Source organism: Vipera ursinii (genome assembly GCF_947247035.1).
Source record: "Vipera ursinii genome assembly, chromosome: 1".
Lineage (NCBI taxonomy): Eukaryota > Metazoa > Chordata > Lepidosauria > Squamata > Viperidae > Vipera > Vipera ursinii.
In genome coordinates, this window is record NC_139512.1 from 238,550,631 (window position 1) to 238,570,969 (window position 20,339).

General features: G+C 37.3%; 1 protein-coding gene across 1 annotated transcript in view; it reads right to left on the bottom strand.

The window, feature by feature from the left end:
• Nucleotides 1-611: 611 nt before the first annotated feature.
• Nucleotides 612-20,339, bottom strand: part of ELOVL4 (ELOVL fatty acid elongase 4) — a 52,154-nt gene continuing 32,426 nt past the window's right edge. Inside the window, exons 4-6 of the mRNA XM_083377606.1 lie at nt 6,693-6,864; nt 4,413-4,540; nt 612-2,236 (exon numbers count right to left, since the gene is read on the bottom strand). Coding sequence (XP_083233732.1) covers nt 1,949-2,236; nt 4,413-4,540; nt 6,693-6,864 — 588 coding nt within the window. The 3' untranslated portion in view covers nt 612-1,948. The remainder of the gene's footprint in view (nt 2,237-4,412; nt 4,541-6,692; nt 6,865-20,339) is intronic.

The window sequence follows — 20,339 nt, forward strand, 5'->3', positions numbered from 1 at the left end:
AACTTTATTTATTTTTATTTTATTTTAATTCCATTTATATCCCGCCCTTCTCCGAAGACTAAAGAACCAAGAAAAAACCATAATGCCCCCTCACTGAAATCAACAAAAATTCAAGTTATTAGTATGTGGCCCCATCATTTAGATAATATCTGCTATGTAGACCAGTAGTACAATCCTATATATGTAAATAAATAAGTAAAATTGAATTTATACAGACTTATTGCAGAGTATGTATGAGAGAACTGAAGCTTATCATATTTCATTGCTAAATTGGATTACTATGTATACAAGTCTTAGTCTACAGGTTAATCTGTTACCATCTTCAAAGCCAAGCTATTTACACAAACATTTAAATTACCTTTAAATTTCAAGTCAGAGACATTATGAATATCAAGAAATGTGATTTTGTTTTCCTGTTGTTTATTGTAGACAAGACAAGACAAGTAAAATAAAACAGAATATTCCGTGAGCTTCTATCTCAACTAAATAACTTTATTTCCATGATATAAAATATGCTGCTAGAAAGAACTGTTTCTCAAAAATACATGAAGATTGGCTCTTGTATTTAGAATGGAGAAATCTAAAGACCTTCTGGGTGATGCAGCTCTCCCTCAAAGTCACTCCAAGCTGGAGCAAATCATGACTTCTCTCCAAATTGCCTGGCTGTGCAAATGAAGAGACATTATTGTACTTTCTTCATTGTAGTGCAATATAATGTATGCAGTTCATAGTGGAGAACAGCTTGAGGTACTCTATCAAACTTTAGAGAGAAGCCACTATGGTGCAGCAGAAGGAATGAGAAGAGCATCCATGGAAATAAGACTTAGAGAAGCTGATATGGAAAGAATAGAATCTTTTTAGGAAACCATTATTGTTCTTGCAGGGATGCGATCGCAAGAACCATCAATACATGCACAGAGCCTGTTTTAAACACATGAATCTGGAGGTTTTACAGTACTAAAGAGCAAGATTATTGTGTGAATAAACAGTTCACAACAATATAGGTACAGTGCATCTGGTCATGGCACTGAAGTACTTGCTTCCACAGTTAAATCCCAGTGAACTATGGATTTCAAGCCTTCAAATGCAAAGTTCTTTATAGTTATGAATCCCTCTCCTCTTTATATTGAATTCATCCCATGCTAAATAAGTAGGCCGTTAGCAAAATAAAAATTGATTCATGTCCTTGATCCACCCACTATTTACATTTGATCATTGAAAAAGCATCACCATGCATTTCGTGCAATTGGATACAAGAATCATTAACAATGTCCAATTGTTGTTTTATGCTTGTTAATAAGAAAATGTATTTTGTTAATGTGAGACAAACGTTTTTTCTAAATAATATATTACGGGCTCCTTATTTCAGAAATGAATATTTAATAGTAGTTGTAATTTTTTTACCAAATAAAGAGGTAGGCGTATTTTCACACAATGAACAACAATGTAACAGACATAAGGGAAAAATTAGAACAACCTAATACAGCAATACTGTATAATTTAGACTAAGAAACTAAAAATTATTTAAAAAGAGAGCAAACCTCCCTCTCTATATTTTCATTGAGGGCTTTTTTTTTGCTTAAAACATTGATTAGAAATGGCAGAATTTGTAAGCTCTCTTTTTCAAAAAGATGTCTGTTTCGATAAATCGACTGTATCCTTGGTTAACTGCAATTTTAACCATTGGATTGACAGTAAATAATATTGCAGCAATTCTTTCTTACAATACCAACACCCACAGTCTAAAAGTTTACATAAAGTTAACGAATCTCAATAATTACATAATTACAAATAGGATTTTTGTTGTTAAAACAATCTTCATAAATAATGTTTTCTATCTCTTCAATAACCTAAAGGTCAATTGGTAAAGACAGGAGAGTATTTCCTTTTCTTTTATTATCAGATTGAAGTATCCTCACTGCTCGCAATGTTTAAGGCTTGAATCAAGTTACTCTCCTTTGGCTTTCTTCTGCACTTTTCCATTTCCCATAACTGCACCGTTTTCTGATTTGCTTATGCCATTTGCTATTAGGCCATTGGTGATCTTGCCGTTCTTTTCTTTTTGCTTGAGCTCCTTGGGCTCCTTGGGCATCTTGTATGTCCGATAGTAGAAGTTACCAAACAGAACAATGAAAGTGGTGGCATAGAAAATGACACCCCAATGCATCCATTTAGGAAAGGGGCAATCAATATAAATAGACATGGCAGTGTGGCCAATAGTCACATGGAACTGGGCCTGAAAGGTAGAATAAGAGAAGGTTCGTTAATCCTGATTAATAAATTTATGTTAGAGTTTCTGTGAGGGGTTGTTGTTTTTCCTCTCCTGAAAAAGTGCCTAAATATCTTTCCTACATCTCTTTATTTACTTAAAAGCATGATGGGCTCTCCAATTATTAGTGAACTACGGGAAGAAGGATCATCTTACATCAGGGGTGTCAAACTCAATTTCATTGAGGGCCGCATCAGCATTGCGGTTGCCCTCAGGGGGCTGGGTGGGTGTGGCCTGGGTGGGTGTGGCCTACTGGGTGGGCGTGGCTAGAGTGCATATGGCCTACTTGGTGGGCGTGGCCAGCTCTACATCGTTGGCATCAAGGGTGCCTATGGGGGCCTGGGCAGGAGTGGGACAGATCCGAGGGTCTCTGGCAGGAGGAGGGTCTCTGGGCCAGGGCCAAGGCAGTGGGGGCCGTTCCCTCACTGTTTCCAGGATGGCTTCATGGGCCGTATGAAACCACTTCGTGGGCCGGATCCGGCCCCCGGGCCTTGTGTTTGACACGTCTGTCTTACATTATATTGCTGAGAATGCAGTAAAGCGGTTGAAACAGGGAAATAATTGCCACCATTGCTTCAAAGGGGATGAGCAAGTGACTCCTGCCTTCCTCCTGAAGTTCTCCAGGAGAAGGAAGCATTTGCACATCAGAGTAACTCTGAAAAATCAGACTGATAGAGGTCACCGCTCTAGATGGAGCAGGTCTTAATTGCAGACACGAAGCCCCTGGATATGAATGAGAAATGAGAAGAGGAACAGGCTAGCAAGCTAACTGAACGTGACTTGGAACCCTAAACTTGATTGTTGTTGCTTAGGGGTGTGGAGTGGGGCTATTTTTAAAAATTATTTTTATATCCTTTTATCCTTGTAAGCTCCCCAGAGTCACTGAGAGCGAGTTGGGCTGCCATATAAAATTTCTTAACTAAATAAATAAATAATTTCTTTTCAAGGACTTGCCCATTCTTAGGGTGCTGTCCGGGGCCAGATATACGTACATATTTTTTATTATTATTTATTTTATTATTGGGAGTTATATGCCGCCCTATCTCCCGAAGGACTCAGGGCGGCTAACAACAATAAAGTACAATGATACAAAAGTTAAAAAAGAAATTAAATTAATAGCCCCAATAGAATAAGTTAAAATTAAAGTTAAAAATTAAAAAAAAAAACATTTTAAAATCCCTGTCAGTCCAGGTCAGCCTGATGGAAAAGAAGTGTTTTGAGGCTGTGGCGAAAGGACATACATTCATATTTATTGGAGGAAAAAAACTCATTAGGATTATTATTTTTTTTACTGAGAATTGAGAGTGTACCAGAAGCGTGTGTGCTTATATGAACTGTACTTACGTTTAGCAGATTTAAATAATTATAATATCTAAGCTCTCTCCCATTATTCTTAAGACATATATTGTCTGTACAGCCACTCCTCTTTTATTACCTTGGTTAGTGACCATTCACAAATACAATGGTAAAAAAAATCTAACTAATGTGCACATTTATGACAGCAAAAGCCTTTGCTGTGAAACTGATTAAGGTCTGATCCGTTTCAGGCAGTAGCACAGTTGGCTGGAGGGTTCTAATTAAGGTCACAGACCTGGGTTTGTTAACTTGTGATTAGCATTTTTTTTAGGGAGGTTGTGCCCTGGGGGAAAAAACAGCTCAGGAAGAGATAGCTTGTTTAAACAAAGACACCACCCTAAAAGGTGGTGGTGGTGGTGAATGAATGGGTCAGACACAGGACTTGAAAGGCAGAATTTTATTTGAATGAAAAAGCGTCAACTAGTGATCTTCACTGCATCTTTTTCTATCCATACATGCTCACTTAGTGACCCTTTTGCTTCATGACATGATCGTTGGAATGGAGTGCAGTCAGTAAATGAGGAGTGATTGTATGGGAAAAGGGAGAACAGCTATAAAAGTTCTAGATGAGCATCTTGTTGCCATTCTTGTAATTCTCTATGTGCTGATGGCAACACATAGAGAACAGGCCGGGGTTTCTTTTGTGTGAGTTTCCTCATGTTGAAAAAGAGACTCTCTAAAGGTGGTGTGTATGCGCTTACTACTTTCAAAGTTCTCACACGGGAAAGATCCCATTTAAAAATAACTGATAGATTTTAAAAAAACAAAAAAAACAGATATTACTTACTAATTGCATTATGGTCAAGTATCGTTTCCACCAAAGGTACTTGTGGAACTTTGGGCCACAGGCAGCTAGTCCATAATAGAGGTACATAACAACATGAATGAAAGCATTCATATGAGCTCCAAAAAATGCTGTTGGGTAGAAGAAACAAAAGAAGAACATTATCGAAATCATATCAAAGATAATCATATTCAATGATATTTAATCTTTCTCACCAAGGAGAAGAAAGCACAATGTCTTGATAGCAGTTTTTCTCACCGTCTTCTTATAATTTTGAAAAGTTATAATTTCTCAGCAGTAGATCAGAGGATAAGAAGAAGGAAAAAAAGCAAGACTCTTCTTTTACCCATATAAAAGCCCACCTATGGGATGCTATAGGTAGCCACTGTATAGCTTGAATGCATTGGTACAATTTAATTGCAAGCATAAATTGCTAAAAATATCGGAAAATGGAATCATGTTCCCGCATCACTTGTTCTATGTGAAATGTGTGCCTGGAAAACTTATTTTGGAATTTTACTAGACACAGAACAACTAAGAGTAGAAATGTTTGGTGATTACATGTTCATTTTCAGTCCAGTTGAGGATAAGCAATGAATAACTCTTCCATACTCCTAGTTGTACAGATAGTCCTCAACTTATGACCACAATTGAGCCCAAAATTTATGTAGCTAAGGAGTTTTGCCACAAGTGAATCATTGCAATTGTTAAATTAATAACACAGTTATTAAGTGAATCTGGCTTGCCCATTGACTTTGCATGTCAGACAGTTGCAAAAGTTGATCACATGACCCTGGGACACAGCAAGTATGAACCAGTTGCTAAGCATCCAAATTTTGATCATGTGACCATGGGAATGCTGCAAATAGTCATTATGAAAAAACTTTTCCCAGTGCTATTGTAACTTAGATGGTCACTAAATGAAAGGCTGTAAGTCATGGACTAGCTGTACTGATGACCTAGCAAAGAAATAGTCTCCACAGTTTTATTGTGCTGGACTGAACATGCAAATGTAAAACTTGATCATGTCAGAAAATTGATATTTGAGATGGCTCCTTTTTCTAGACTGGAAGGATTGTTGACTTCAGGCAAATGTACATCTTTTCAAAGTATTAGTTTACAACTTTAAAGTATATAGGAACTGCAGAATAAAACAAAAGGTTATACTATATAATAGAAAAAGTATATAGGAACTACAGAATAAAACAAAAGGTTATACTATACAATAGAAATTATGAATTTATTATTTAGTATGAGCATAAAATATCTGACTTATAGGGCAATCTATGGAAATGTATACACAGGGAAACATGCATAATTAAAGACAGAAAATGCAAACTAAGGCCAAGATTCTGATGTTGAGTAGTATGACTTAAGGAACCATAAAGAAATAATGGGAAAAGTGTGATAAGCATTACCACCTGATATCATAACCTTTATGTACAATTTTTATCCACAGAGTAAAATGAAACAATTAAAACTAGTTTTCACAGTGAACAAAAATAAAATAAATACAAGCGTTCTAAGCATAAGTGGAAGTCTTATTAAAATTGTTATGACTTAGTTGACTATTTATTTATTTTATTTTTATTACATTTATATCCCGCCCTTCTCCGAAGACTCAGGGCGGCTTACAAGCTTAGCAGTAGCCTTCATTCTATGTACATGCCTGCTTATTAGGGCTTTCACACACACCCCAAGCGGCATTATTACAAAGTCAGCTTAATTGCCCCCAACAATCTGGGTCCTCATTTTACCTACCTCGGAAGGATGGAAGGCTGAGTCAACCTTGAGCCTGGTGGGATGCGAACCTGCACTAATTGCAGGCAGCTGGTGTTACTTAAGGAGGCATCAGCCCACTGCTCCACCAAGGCTCTTTTCTAGATTAGAGTAGATTCTTTCATCACCATGCTAAATTAAGGAAGGCACAATCAAGAATTTATCTGCCTGTGGTTGCAGAATTTTAGCTAGGTAAGTTAGATCTATCTGTTGCTTCATGCAGTTCATAGACCTAAACACAAGGGGAAGAATGTGGATTTAAAATCTGAATCATGCATTTATGCTGGTGTGAAAAGAGTTTCAAAAGTCTATAGCAATATATCTTTACTCCCCCTCATTTCCCAGAGAAGGAAGAATATGCCCTTAAATTATTACCACCACAGAATTAAGCACACACTCATTTTTATAACTGTAGTTTAAAAAATATGTGCATGCTAATACTCTATATGAATATTCATTTTCCTTTCAATATTCATTTTCCACTTAGTAGACAACTTTACTCACCTTGTCCTCCTGCAACCCACTTTATGCCAATCCACCATAAAGTAAACATAGTGAAATGGTGATAGACATGAAGAAAGCTGATTTGATTAAATTTCTTTCTTAGGATGAAGAATATTGTGTCCAGATACTCAATCCCTTTGGATATGTAGTACCACCATAAAGCTCCTGCTATCTGTGAAACGAAACAAGAATATAAAGCCAGGGTCAGGCCAATGCACCATGTCATAGTATGTAAAGCTTCCACAATGGAAGCTTTAATTATTCATTTGTTTGTACTGGGTTAAAAAGTTCCTGCATAATTTGCACAGTATTTATCTCTTCTCCCTGACTATTTGTCTCAGTTAGTAGGTATTTAAATGAAAAGTTGAACATTACTTTGTCAGGTTAAGACAAGAAATATGAAAACATTTTGTACTTTATTCTATTAAAAAAGTCTGGTGTTAAAAAAAACCCAAAATCTCCCACATTCTGCTGATTTTAGGCATTTGAAGTCTTATTATAGAACAAGCAGCTTTTGTGACGTGGAAATTAAGATAAAATCAGATATGCACACAACTATATCAGCCCTAGCCATCTTATACTACAAGAGCAGAAATATGATTAATATTTTTATTTTCATTTACACATTCACTCTCTCTTTAAAAGATAATCCCGTGTGTGTGTGTATGTCTGTGTGTATTTCTCTCTGTGTGTTTGTGTGTATATGTGTGTGTGTGAGAGAGAATGTGTGTATGTGATTTGTTTTTATATTGCTATTTTTATTACTTCTAAGTTGTCCAGAATCAATCTGGACAACAAGGTGGGCAGCATATACATTTCATAGTAAATAAAAATAAATAAATAAATAAATATTATTGAAAGAATCAGAAACAAAATAAAAAATTAATACAAATAAAAATAGAGTAAAAATGAAAAAAGAAATAAATAAAAGAGAAAGCCAAAGTGCAAAAAACAAAGAAAAAATGTAGAAGAAAAATAGAAAAGAAAAAAAGATATAAAGAAGTAGTTTTTGATTTTCTTTATAGCAGTTATAAGTATAATTGTAGAATTATCTCTTTCTCTAAAGTTATACTGTGAATCTATTCTTTCTATAATCTATCTTATTTAAACATTAAAACCATACATTTTGCACAGTTTACAGGCAGCAGTAAACAGATACTGTCTTTTCTCTAGTGAAATTAAAAATATCTCAATATTCCAATCATTATGGTTTCTTAACAGTTATTGCCTGAACCAAGGTTAGCAACTCAAGCATTTACTACTTTTCAGTTTCTGCCCAGAGTATAAGAAGTCAGTGCCCTCAATTTACAAAAAAAGTGAGTAGGAGTGATGTTTATATGTAACAGGCTATCACTATGTGAAACATTTTTAAAAATGATTTCTAACACACTATGCAAATATTTAAAACTTTCAGGATCTATATATATTTCTGAAAAAGAAATATTAAGCTGGAAAACATGGAGCAAGAGTAGAGAATATAAGGTGTTATTTCAGAAGTATCTCTAAAATGTGAGTGTCCACAGTGGACATCTGATGGCTCTCTTTTTCTTAAAAACATAAAAGTTACAGTTCACAGCGTCCCTATGGAACAACAGCTTAACTGGTCTACAGCACTTGGTGTCCTTTTAACTCAAGTCACTTGCAACACATAACTAGAAGAAACAACCAGGCTTGGGAACCTGCAGGGGACACAAGAGGGGACAAAATGGCAAAATATGTGCGATGGACTCATTCAAATGTCACAACTTGTATGCTTGCATCAGATGGTGGCATGCAAGTAAGTAATGACAAAATCTGTACAATGCTGCTGCACAATGTTGTCATTTTGCTGTCATCAAGATTTACCATGGACACTTCCAATTACTCTTCCACATCAGGTTGTGTTCATAATACTATTCAAATATCGTTTAATGGCACAATGAAGACACAGTTAATCCTAATCGTAGGATCAGGAAAAGAATACTGACAAATGGATGAATCTTTCCTAAATATTTCATGTATCAGAAGACAATTCTGTTTAATTCTGATTATTTTATTTCAGGAAAATATTATAAACAATTGGTTTCCACTGATCCCCACTCCTTAGAAGCACACTGCATGATTTTGCCTTCAGTCATGCATGCATTAATACCTTGCCTTGTCACAATACCTATGGTTGAGCTGCTTTGGAAGGCAATTCATGACTTTACACAAATTTATTTATTTATTTATTTATTTTATTTTATTTTATTTTATTTATATACCGCCCTTCTCCCGAAGGACTCAGGGTGGTGTAAAGGGCAATAAATACCAAAAGTACAAAATACAAAAATTAAAAATAAATTAAACAATTGTGCCCAAATACAATAAATTAATTAAAAACAGTAATTAAAACCCCAAACCCATCAGACCAGGCCGGCTTGTTCAAATAAATAAGTTTTTAGATCACGTCGGAAGGAGCGAAGGTCGGGAGCCATCTGGAGCTCAACCGGTAAACGGTTCCAAAGGTCTGGCGTGCCCACACAGAACGCCCTCCCCCTGGGGGCCATCAGTCAGCATTCTCTGACCGGTGGCACCCTGAGGAGGCCCTCTCTGTGGGAGCGCACTGGGCAGAGGGAAGTTGACGCCGGCCGCAGGTGCTCCCTTAGGTACTCCGGACCCATGCCATGTAGGGCTTTATAGGTCATCATCAGCACCTTGAATCCCACCCGGAGGGCAACTGGAAGCCAATGCAGCTCACGGAGCAGAGGTGTAACATGGGAGTATCGGGAGACCCCCAACACAACTCGCGCGGCTGCATTCTTCTTGGGTACTTTTCCGGACCACAGGTTTATAACCACAATTAGGAGTGGAACTTCCATTGTTCAGCGAGATGATTATTAAGTCAGTCATGATGTTTTGATCACATGACTGTAGAGATGCTGTGATGGTCCTAAGTGCAAAGACTTGTTCTAAGTCACTTTTTTCACTTTTGAAAAGCCAGTAAACAAATGGTCATAAATCAAGGATTACCTACATGAATTTAGAACAGGTTGTGTTGTACCAGTACAAGTTTCAGAATAACATATTGTATCACATTGTATTAATTGCAGTAGGATTAATACATTAATACTATTTCTGGCATAATTTAAAACAGACCTAGGCATTTTACGGCCCCTGGGCTATATCTGCCCTTTGACTATCCCTGTCTGGCCAGCATGAAGTCAATTGGAAATTAGAAATCAAATGTAAATAAGTGCACTGCAGGGGGCAGGAAAAGCTTCCAAGTCAGGTCCCACTCTGCACAACTGCCCGTGCACCCCTTCAATTGGCTGGTGGCCATGGGAAGGGGAGGAGAGAAAGCACTTTTCTGCTTTTACGCAAGGCTCACCCCTCACCTGGAAGAGGAGATGAGGTGGCAGAGTTTGAGGACATCAAATCAGATTGGTTTGGCCCTCCACAGCAATCCCATTTTCTCATATGATTCCTTAGGAAAATGAATTGCCCAGCCCCAATCTAAAGGATTACTACATTTGTATAAACATTTTTTTAAATTAAAATTGGTATCAGAGGCCCTTCTTCTTTCTTTGCCTATCATTCATATGTCTTATAATTCCTTTAAGGACTTTAACATTGCTCAATTTTAAGCACTGTAGTTTTTAATTGAGATGATTCTGTTCAACATACTGCAGAGTTTAAAACTAATCATCTACACAACAATTTTACCATTCTCAACTTTTGAATGAATGATTTTGTAATAGTGAGCATTGTTTTCAATTTGATTTTTAAAAAAATACTTAATTTGTTTTATTGTTGTACTATTTAAATGTTCATATATCCTTGTTCTAGGTCAGTTTTATTATTGAACTGCAATAATATTTTTATATGTCTGTAAACTGGCTTGAACTAGGTAGCCTGGAAAGACAGCGTGAAAATCATGTGAATAAAACAAATAACATTTCCAGTTATTAAACAGCAATCTAGAAAGTTGATATTCTGCCACTATTTGAAAAAGCAGAAGTAATCTCTTCCTGATTTCTAAAACAGTATTTCATAGCCAACAATATTAATACACGGATGAAGGCAAATATACAAGTTTCAGGATAATGTTGCAAGATCCAATCTGGGTCTGTCACCAGGACCACAGATTTATCCTTCCAAGCCTTCAGACTTGGAGCCCATATTCAGGAAATGTCTCTCTCACAGAGTATTTGCTTTGTGTGTGGTATTTATATGGCGCCTCTTGTTACGTGGCTTTTTACATGTTGATTGGGGTGTTGATGGCTGGCTATGATTGACCACCAGCTTACCAAGTACTTAGGAGGTGAGGGCTTGGCAACAAAAGCAAACAACAGCCAATGACTTAATAGCCAGCCATCAACATCCCAATCAACATCTAAAACGCCACAAACAACAGGCTCCAGGGGACCAACCGAGATTGGATTCTGCAATATCAATACATCCTTTCCCTGCCCCCATGTAAAGAGAGCCATCATTAAATGTTACTGTAAAATGAGCTTGTTAGTATAAATCAAAAATCTGTGGAGTTCAGCACGCTGTTCCCACAACTGCCAATTCAATGCCTAAGGGAAACAGCCAAGTACAACAGCAGAACAGACTCTTCCCATTTGTATTTTTCATCAACTGGTATTAAAGGGCAGAATGCATCAGAGACTGGAGGCAAAATACAGCCCACACAATAAATAGGTATTTTAGGTGCATTTGCTCACTGCAATGAACTATGTGGTTGACTGGCTTGTTCTTTTGTCAGAATGGCATGATTTCCTTTGTTGGTTTGTCATTAAGAATACATCAGCAACCACAGAACGGTATTTTGAAACTGTATATTAGCTCACTGCAAATCCCTGAGAGTTTTATACTGACAACTTGTTTGTTGGGATCAGGGAGAGAAGGCTGGCGTAGAGTCCCACCCCCAAAGGAGTTCCATCTGCAGGCATCTGCAACCATCCCCACACACTATGCAACAACCCCTGATGAATTTTTTAGCAGGGTAGTTTGATGGAACATTTGGGGGACATTAACTTTAGGCCTGCCTCCTGTTAAAACAATCACAAAATACAAGGTGGCAATAGTGGTACTGTCTGATGAGGAGTATCACTATAGTCCCATTGTGGTTTGTTGTTGTTTTAAAGTTTCTGTTTCTGTTTGCTATGCAGAATTGTTATGGCATGACGGAAGGAAGGAAGGAAGGAAGGAAGGAAGGAAGGAAGGAAGGAAGGAAGGAAGGAAGGAAGGAAGGAAGGAAGGAAGGAAGGAAACTACCAGTTACCCTCCCCAGATAAATACATCAGGGAAATTTTTCTCTTTTTCTTTCTCTTTCTCTGTCTCTTTCTCTGCAGATTGTGGTTTGATCAGCCTCTCTTTCAAACATAACTATTAGTTTGCTAGCTTTTCTCCCCACATCAAACTGGGTCCTGTATTGTTCTGTTTTTTCAAAGTTTATATTTATATTTCGGATAGTTCTTGATATCGCTGTAAGGAATGCAGCTATGCAATAATTGCGTGGAAAACAGTTTTTTCTTTTGCTCAAATTATTCTTTCCAACCCAAAAAATGTTGGAAATAAATTATATAAGGAAACTCAGGAATTTGTCTGTCTGTACGTCTGTTCATCAGCAAGGTAACTCTCCAAGAAACACAACCAGAAAAAGTACGATAGGCATTGAGTTAAACAACAACAATAACAACAAACCAAAGTAATTCATTGTGGAGAAAACCATAATTGCTCCCTTCTAAGCCCCTCCCTCCTGGTCATGTGATCCGAAGCAAAGCATGCACAGTCTATTCTATGTTGTCTAAGGCACATATATCCACAAAACATTAGAGATACAACATGACGGGAAAGTAGAAACACACAGGTTACATCATTATAGAGTAGAAAATCCAGGTACCTCTTATAGCCTCAGCTGTCCTGCATGGTTTCCCTAATTTATTTTAAATTAGATACTGAATGGTTGCCACTTGTCTTAAATGTCTGTGATACTGATTTTCAAAACTATTGTTAATGCTGTATTTGTTCACATTATTCACTATTAGAGACAATTCTCTATATAAGGAGAATTGCTTCTTTCTATATACAGAGTTTTACTAGGGCTAGGCTAGGGGAACCTGAGTTTAGATCCCACTTAGTTATATTGGCTACTCATTATCTTTGATCCAGCCGCCTCTTCCTTCAATTTAATCTCCTCACATACAGTAATACTATGAGGTTAAGAGGATGTGAGAAACCATGTGTGAACTTTCAGGAATACCAGATGATTTGAAAAATGTTCCTCAACCTCAGCAATTTCCCGTGCTGGCCAGGAAATTCTGGAAGTTGAAGTCCATATACCTAAAAGTTGCTCAGATTGACAAACAGATACTATGGCACAATAAATCTAAAACGGAATAAAGACAATAAAATAAAGCATCAACAAATTTAGAAAATAATGGTTCCACCGATCACAAAGAGAGACCCAATTTAATCTCTATGGAGGAGAGAACTTGGAAACTCTCAACTGTAAAATATACTTTATGTGTATCAACTAACCACACTGCTAAAGGGAATAGAATACAGAGCATGAATTTATATTCAATTCAACTGTTAGATAACCTCCGCTCTCAATATGGAATATATATTTAATTTTCAATGTGAAGTACATTCAGTATTCATATATTCAATGAGAGCCATGGTGGCACAGTGGTTAGAACGCAGTACTGCAGGCTAACTCTGCCCACTGCCAGGAGTTCGATTCTGACCAACTCAAGGATGACTCAGCCTTCCATTCTTCCAAGGTCAGTAAAATGAGGCTCCATATTATTGGGGACAATATGCTGATTCTGTAAATTATTTAGAGAGTGCTGTAAAACACTATGAAGCAGTATATAAATCTAAGTGCTATTGCTATTGCTATTCAATATGGAATATATTTTTAGATTTGTGCCTACATTTTGAAGCTTTGAAAAGTATGCTGTTGAAAATAAATTTGGCAACACACAAATGTAAAAATTAAATTTACATTATTATCCACCAATTTATTGTGGAAAGTTCTAGCAACTTCTAAAGCAAAGGTCCCTAATCTATTGGGCGCCAGGGACTGGTTCCATGGAGAGAGGTTTTTCCACGGACTGGAGGGGTTGTGGTTTCATGTGCTGCCTGCATCCTGCAGATGGGTTTTTTGGCATGCTATGGCCTGGTGCCGGTCCATGGACTGGGGTTTGGGGACCCCTGTTCTAAAGAACATAATCTGTGTTAAGATTAATTAAGACAGGGTTACCAAGTTTGCAAATACCTGGATAATGATTAGATGGCAGCAAATGGGACAAATAACTTTATCTCTTTGCTTCTATCTAGTTATGGTGCAGATGCAGCCCAGATCTAACAGCCTTAATAAAGTGAGCTTTAGGACATAGAAATTAAAAAAAACACTGAGATCTATTCTATCATTATTATTCATACAAAGAAATTGTCTTATACTGTATGTAATGGTATATCTTGCTCTTTTCTTCAAAGTAAACCTGTCGAAACAAATTCTAACAGAAGAGTGAGACATACAAACCGCCGGGTAAATCTTTGACATAATGAGTTTGCAGGGGTGATAAAACTCATCAGATGGATTAATATCAGACAACATATTATACAACTGTTCCGTACATATCCTCCCATCTCTGTCCATATATAGTATAAAAGCTGCAACAAGGTGAGACTTTGCAAAGGCACAAAGTTCAAAATATCATCATATGTCATTTGCATCGCTTCTCTAAGATGGTAATTGATACCAAATTCTTTGAAAAAAATCTCTATAAATCAGAGTTCCAGAGGAAATATAGTGATCTGAAGACAGTTCTGTGGAAGCAGAGTCGACAACCACGGTAAAGACCAAAAAACTAGTGAGTAGAATGCCTCCTTGAAAGTTCTCCAGATAAAGAGAGGACAGGACATCATCTGCATGTGTTCAGGCTGGCTTCTCCCCATGAGGAGGTGACAGGACAGCAGTTTTCTGTGAGTTTGAGTGTGGGAAGATGATGGAACTAGCTATCTTGCTGCAACCATGATAGAGACTTTTAAAGGACACTAAACTCACAAACCTCACTTTCTAATCACTTTCAGAAATTGTTCATTAACTATTGGTAAGCCGTTTTAAGGGTCTTCAGAAAGAAAAATTTGAAAATACTGGGTGAGGCTGCCTTTAATCCTGAACAAAAGAAAATTTTAATCATCAGTGTAGGACTGTAAAGAATCTGAAATAAACAGCAAAAAGCTAAATAAGTTTTTCATCCTAGAAAGTTCAGATAAAATTGGCATATGGAAACTTTTACAATAAATTTTGGAATTAATTATCAAGTACAAACAGCATTTCTTGGGAATATAGAATATCAGAGTTGGAAGGGACTGTGGAGGTCTTCTAATCCAATCCCTGCTCAGGCAGGAGACTCTATATCATTCCAGACAAATGGATGTTCAATCTTTTAAAAATGCCAAGTGATGGAGCATCCATAACTTCTGGAGGCAAGCTGTTCCACTGATTGTTTTCATTGTCAGAAAATTTCTCCTTAATTCTAGCTTGGATTTCTCTTTGATAAATTTCCATTTATTAATTCTTGTCCTGCTCTCGGTGCTTTAGAACAGGGATCCCCAACCCCCGGTCTGTGGACCAGTACCAGGCCACGGCATGCCAGCAACCAGTCCGCACAAACAAGCAAAGCCCCATACACAGGATGCAGGCAGCACACAAAATCACGCACACTCCGGTCTGTGGAAAAACCTCTCTGCACAGAACCGGTCCTGGTGCCCAAAAGGTTGGGGACCTCTGCTTTAGAAAATAGGTCAATCCCCTCTTGTCTGTGAGAGCCCCTCAAATATTGGAAGACTGCTATCATGCCATCACTAGTCCTTCTCGTCATTAGAGTAGACATACCCTGTTCCTGCAATCATTCATTATATGCTTTAGCTTGCAGTCCCATAATTATCCTTGTTGCTCTTCTTTGCACTCTTTCTAGAGTCTCAACATTTTTTTTTGTAGGTGTTTGTATTGTGGTGACCAAAACTGGACAAAGTATTCCAAGTGTGGTCTTACCCTTGCAATATTAAGCAGTACCAACACTTGATACTATCTCTCTGTTGATGCAGCCTAAAATTGTATGGCTATTTTGGCAGCTGCAGCACACTGCGGGCTCATTAATAAGTTGTGGTCCACTAGAACTCCTCCTTCACAGGTACTGAGGTTGAGCCAGATAGGTTGAGTCTATTATATACCTGTACATTTAGTTTTTCCCAATTAAGTGTAAAACCTTGCTTTTCTCACCACTGAATTGCATTTTGTTGGATCTAGCCTGGTGTTCAAGTCTGTCAAGATCTTCCTGGATCTTGAGTCTGTCTTCTAAAGTGTTGGCTATTCCAGCTTGGTGTCATCTCCAAATTCAATGAGTTCTCCTTCTATCCCCTCATCTAAATTGTTTATGAAGATGTTGAAGAGTACTGGGCCTAAGACAGAACCTTGGGTACCCCACTGTATGCTTCCCTCCATGTTGATGTAGTTCCATTGAGAACTACAGTTGAGTGTGGTTGGTCAGCCAGTTACAAATCTATCTGGTGGTGATGTTGTCTATCCCACAGTTTTCTATCTTACCAAGAAGTAGGCTGTGGTCAACTTTGTCAAATGCCTTGCCAAAGTCCAAGTATACTATGTCTGCAGCATTTTGCTCATCCAATAATTTAGGCATTTTGTCAAAGAATGCAATAAGGTTTATCTAGCATGATTTCTTTTTGACAAACCCATGTTGATAAACCCATGTTGCTTAGTTTGTTTCATTCATTCATTTCATTTGTTCATTTCATTCTGAACCTTAGCTTTCCTGACTTCATCTTTGGGTTATATGTGGCTTTAGTTATATATCCCTCTTTCCAGTTTTTATTCTGTCCTTTTTGTTTTTCAGTTAATGAGAGAGTTCTTTATGGAACCATGCTGGTTTCATCTGGGTTCTCTTATTTTTAATTTTTCAGTGGTGTTGTGCTAGACTGGGATTTTATAATCTTAAATTTCCCAAGCTTCTTGAATTGTTTTCTCCTTTACGATTTCCATCCAAGGAATTCTTCCCAAGCCCTCTTTAAGCTTGTTAAAAGCAGCTGTCTTAAAGTTTGACTTTGTTTTAATAATTATGTCTGCATTGTGTTGAATTCCAATATGATATCATGACTCTCTCCCAAGGTCTGCACAACTTCAATCCTTCTCTCATTTCATCTCTGTTAGTAACGATTAAGTCCAATATAGTTGACCCTCTAGTTCCCTCCTCCATCTTTTGGGTGACAAAGTTGTTTGCTAGGTTTGTCGGAAACTTGTTTGATCTCCTATTTAGTGCAGACTTTGTCTCCCAGTTGATGTCAGGGTAGTGAAAGAACCCTATTACTATTGCAGTGTGTTTCCTGCACATCTTAGCTAGCTGATTAGTAAAACGTTCATCTATTTCATCTGTTTGGGTGGTCAGTAGTATACACCTTTGGCAATGTCATTTCTTTTTTCTTTTATATTAACCGAAATGAGTTCAAGAAAGTTTTCAGCCTGTTTTTTTAATAGCATTGCTATAGAGATGTAGTTATTTCTTATCTATAATTTATTTTTATTTATTTATTTATTTTAATTCCATTTATATCCCGCCCTTCTCCGAAGACTCAGGGCGGCTTACAAACTTAGCAGTAGCCTTCATTCTATGTATATGCCTGATTATTAGGGCTTTCACACACACCCCAAGCGGCATTATTACAAAGTCAGCTTAATTGCCCCCAACAATCTGGGTCCTCATTTTACCTAACTCGGAAGGATGGAAGGCTGAGTCAACCTTGAGCCTGGTGGGACTCGAACCTGCACTAATTGCAGGCAGCTGGTGTTACTTAAGGAGGCATTAGCCCACTGCTCCACCAAGGCTCTAATGCAGCTCCACATCCTCTTTATAGATCTTATTTTGTTTTTTACAATGTGAGATGGGTAAAAAAAAAATCATGACACAAAGGGGACTAAAGATTTTAGGTTCAGGAAAGCCCATAAAGGTAAGCAACATTTGTTTATAGATAAGAAATAGCATAGGGTATGAAGAAAGAAATGTTTGTACCCTGAGAGTGAAGAATTCGTACATTTGTTTATACTTATTGCAATGAAAATTGGAAGTCACTACTTTGTATATTTCTTTTTTATTTCTTACTTTTCATTTTTTTCTCTTTTTTCCTTGCACTTTTTACCCCTTTCTGTTCTCTTTTCTTTCTTTTAGTTTGCATTAGATTTACGTATGTGTGCGCGCGCACACACACACACACACACACACGTGTCATATAAATTAACAGGAAATGAATAAATTTCCAAGGATATGGGATTATTACAAATATATTAAAGAATTAAAGCTGTGAGTCATAAAACAATTACGTATAAAAACACGTAAAACGTTATGTTTTCTTGACATGTGAAAAGGAGTTGGAAAGAATGAAGCTAATGTATTTCATGTTAATTAAGAACAAATGCTGAAAAAGTCTTTTTAAAAATAATTAAAATGACTGCATTGACTTTGATGTTACCTACACTGCACTGCTAACATATTATCAGATGTAAAATGACATCATCTTAACATCTTTCTGCTTAGGAACATTAAAAATATGCAAAGCCTTTCATGCTCAATTACATATATTTTGTTTTTATCTACTAGTTGCTTAGAAAATGTCAAGTTTTAAAGAGAAATGCAAATAATTCAATTACAATATTATAGGTAGAAGCTATAAACAACTGTTTTTATTCTACTTTTCGTGTGAGAAAAAAATAAATAAAACAATAAATCTCAAAGCACTTCTTAAGCAATTGCTGAAAGCTAGAAAAATAATCAGTGTCACCTATGAGAACAAAGCAATTTACATTTTGCCAGGTGTGAATAGACAGGTTGCAATCCTCAGTCAACTCCCTGGAGAAAGTTCACTAAATTGAACACTGTACAAGTGGCATGTGGGAAAATAGTAGCCAAATGACTCAGAGTATAAAGAGGTGTGGTCAAAGACGTGACAGGGAGGAAATCACCATACCTGGCAGCCAATTATCCTCCATATGGGCAAGGCCACTGGTGAGCAGATAGAGACTCTTATCTACTATGATGTGCTCCTAGTTCTTTTATCTGCAGTCTCCAAGTGGGCCTGCTTGGTTCAGTAGGCCTGCTTTATGCAGTGATTAGGAGGAAATCAGCCTAGAATTGTTAGGTAGCCACAAGTGTGCTGTTGGCCCTTATTTAACTCTAACCAAATGTGGGCTGTTGAAAAGATTCATGTGCATAGGCTTTAGCAATAAGTCAGTTTAATTGAGCCTTCACTTGTGAACCTGGTCTTTCATGCCTGACATTACAGTAAGTATGCTGTAGAACAGGGGTGTCAAATTGCCGGTGTGTGGGCCAGATGCATCATAGCGAAACCGCGCCCACCCTATTGCTGGCAATAGAAAAAAAGTCACGATACGTTGTGACACGTCACATGACGTTGGAAGTTTGACACCCCTGCTCTAGAATGTACAATCTCTGACTGGGATGAATCCATGGCTGGGGAACCAGACATTATACAATCAGTAACCCAGGATATCAATTTTCTCATAATGGATTCGAGAGATACAACCTCAGGTCTTTCCCCTAATTTAGGACTACTAATTACTCTCATTGTAACTGTAATGAGTAAATTTATGGCCTCCTCAGACCACAGATTATTGAATAAACATCCACACTAAAAAAAAACCTGGAAGTATTCATTATTATATTCTGCTGTTGTCAACTACATATTGTATAAACTACTCATAAATATAAGCACCTCAACATTCTACATATAGTACATAAAACACTATAAATAACCTAACCAAATAAGAGCAGAAATAACAACAACAACAACAATGTTGGAAGGGATCTTGGAGGTCTTCTAGTCCAACCCACTGCTCAGGTAGGAAACCCTATACCATGAGCATCAAATTCGCCATGTCACATGACTTTTCGCGACGTATCACAACTTTTTTTGCATTGCCAGAGCCAGTGGGCGCAGCCTCTGCATGATGCAACTGGCCCACAGGCCAGCAGTTTGACACCCCTGCCCTATAACATTTCAGACAAATGGCTGTCCAGTCTCTTCTTAAAAACTTCCAGTGTTGGAGTATTCACCACTTCTGGAGGCAGGTTGTTCCACTGGTTAATTGTTCTAACTGTCAGGAAATTTATCCTTAGTTCTAGGTTGCTTCTCTCTTTGATTAGCTTCCATTGGTTGCTTCTTGTCCTGCCTTGCAGGACAATTATCAATTGCAGACTATTATCAACAAACATATATGTAAAGTTTGCTAAGACCCCAAATAATATAAAAATGTTTTGTTGACTATGAATAAGAGGCCAATAACCTCTATAATTTGTCTTCTAAGGATTTTTTTTTACATTTAAACTTATTTTAACTAAATAGCTCTTTTTGTCTTTTGGTTCTCTTATTTTATTCTCTTACTTTATGCTAAATATAAAAAGTTTATTTTTTTGTGTTACTTCTATAGCAGAATTAGTTGATTGATGATTCATGCTGAGAAGTGTGTGTATGTGTGTGTATATATACAGAGCCTTGGTGGAGCAGTGGGCTAATGCCTCCTTAAGTAACACCAGCTGCCTGCAATTAGTGCAGGTTCGAGTCCCACCAGGCTCAAGGTTG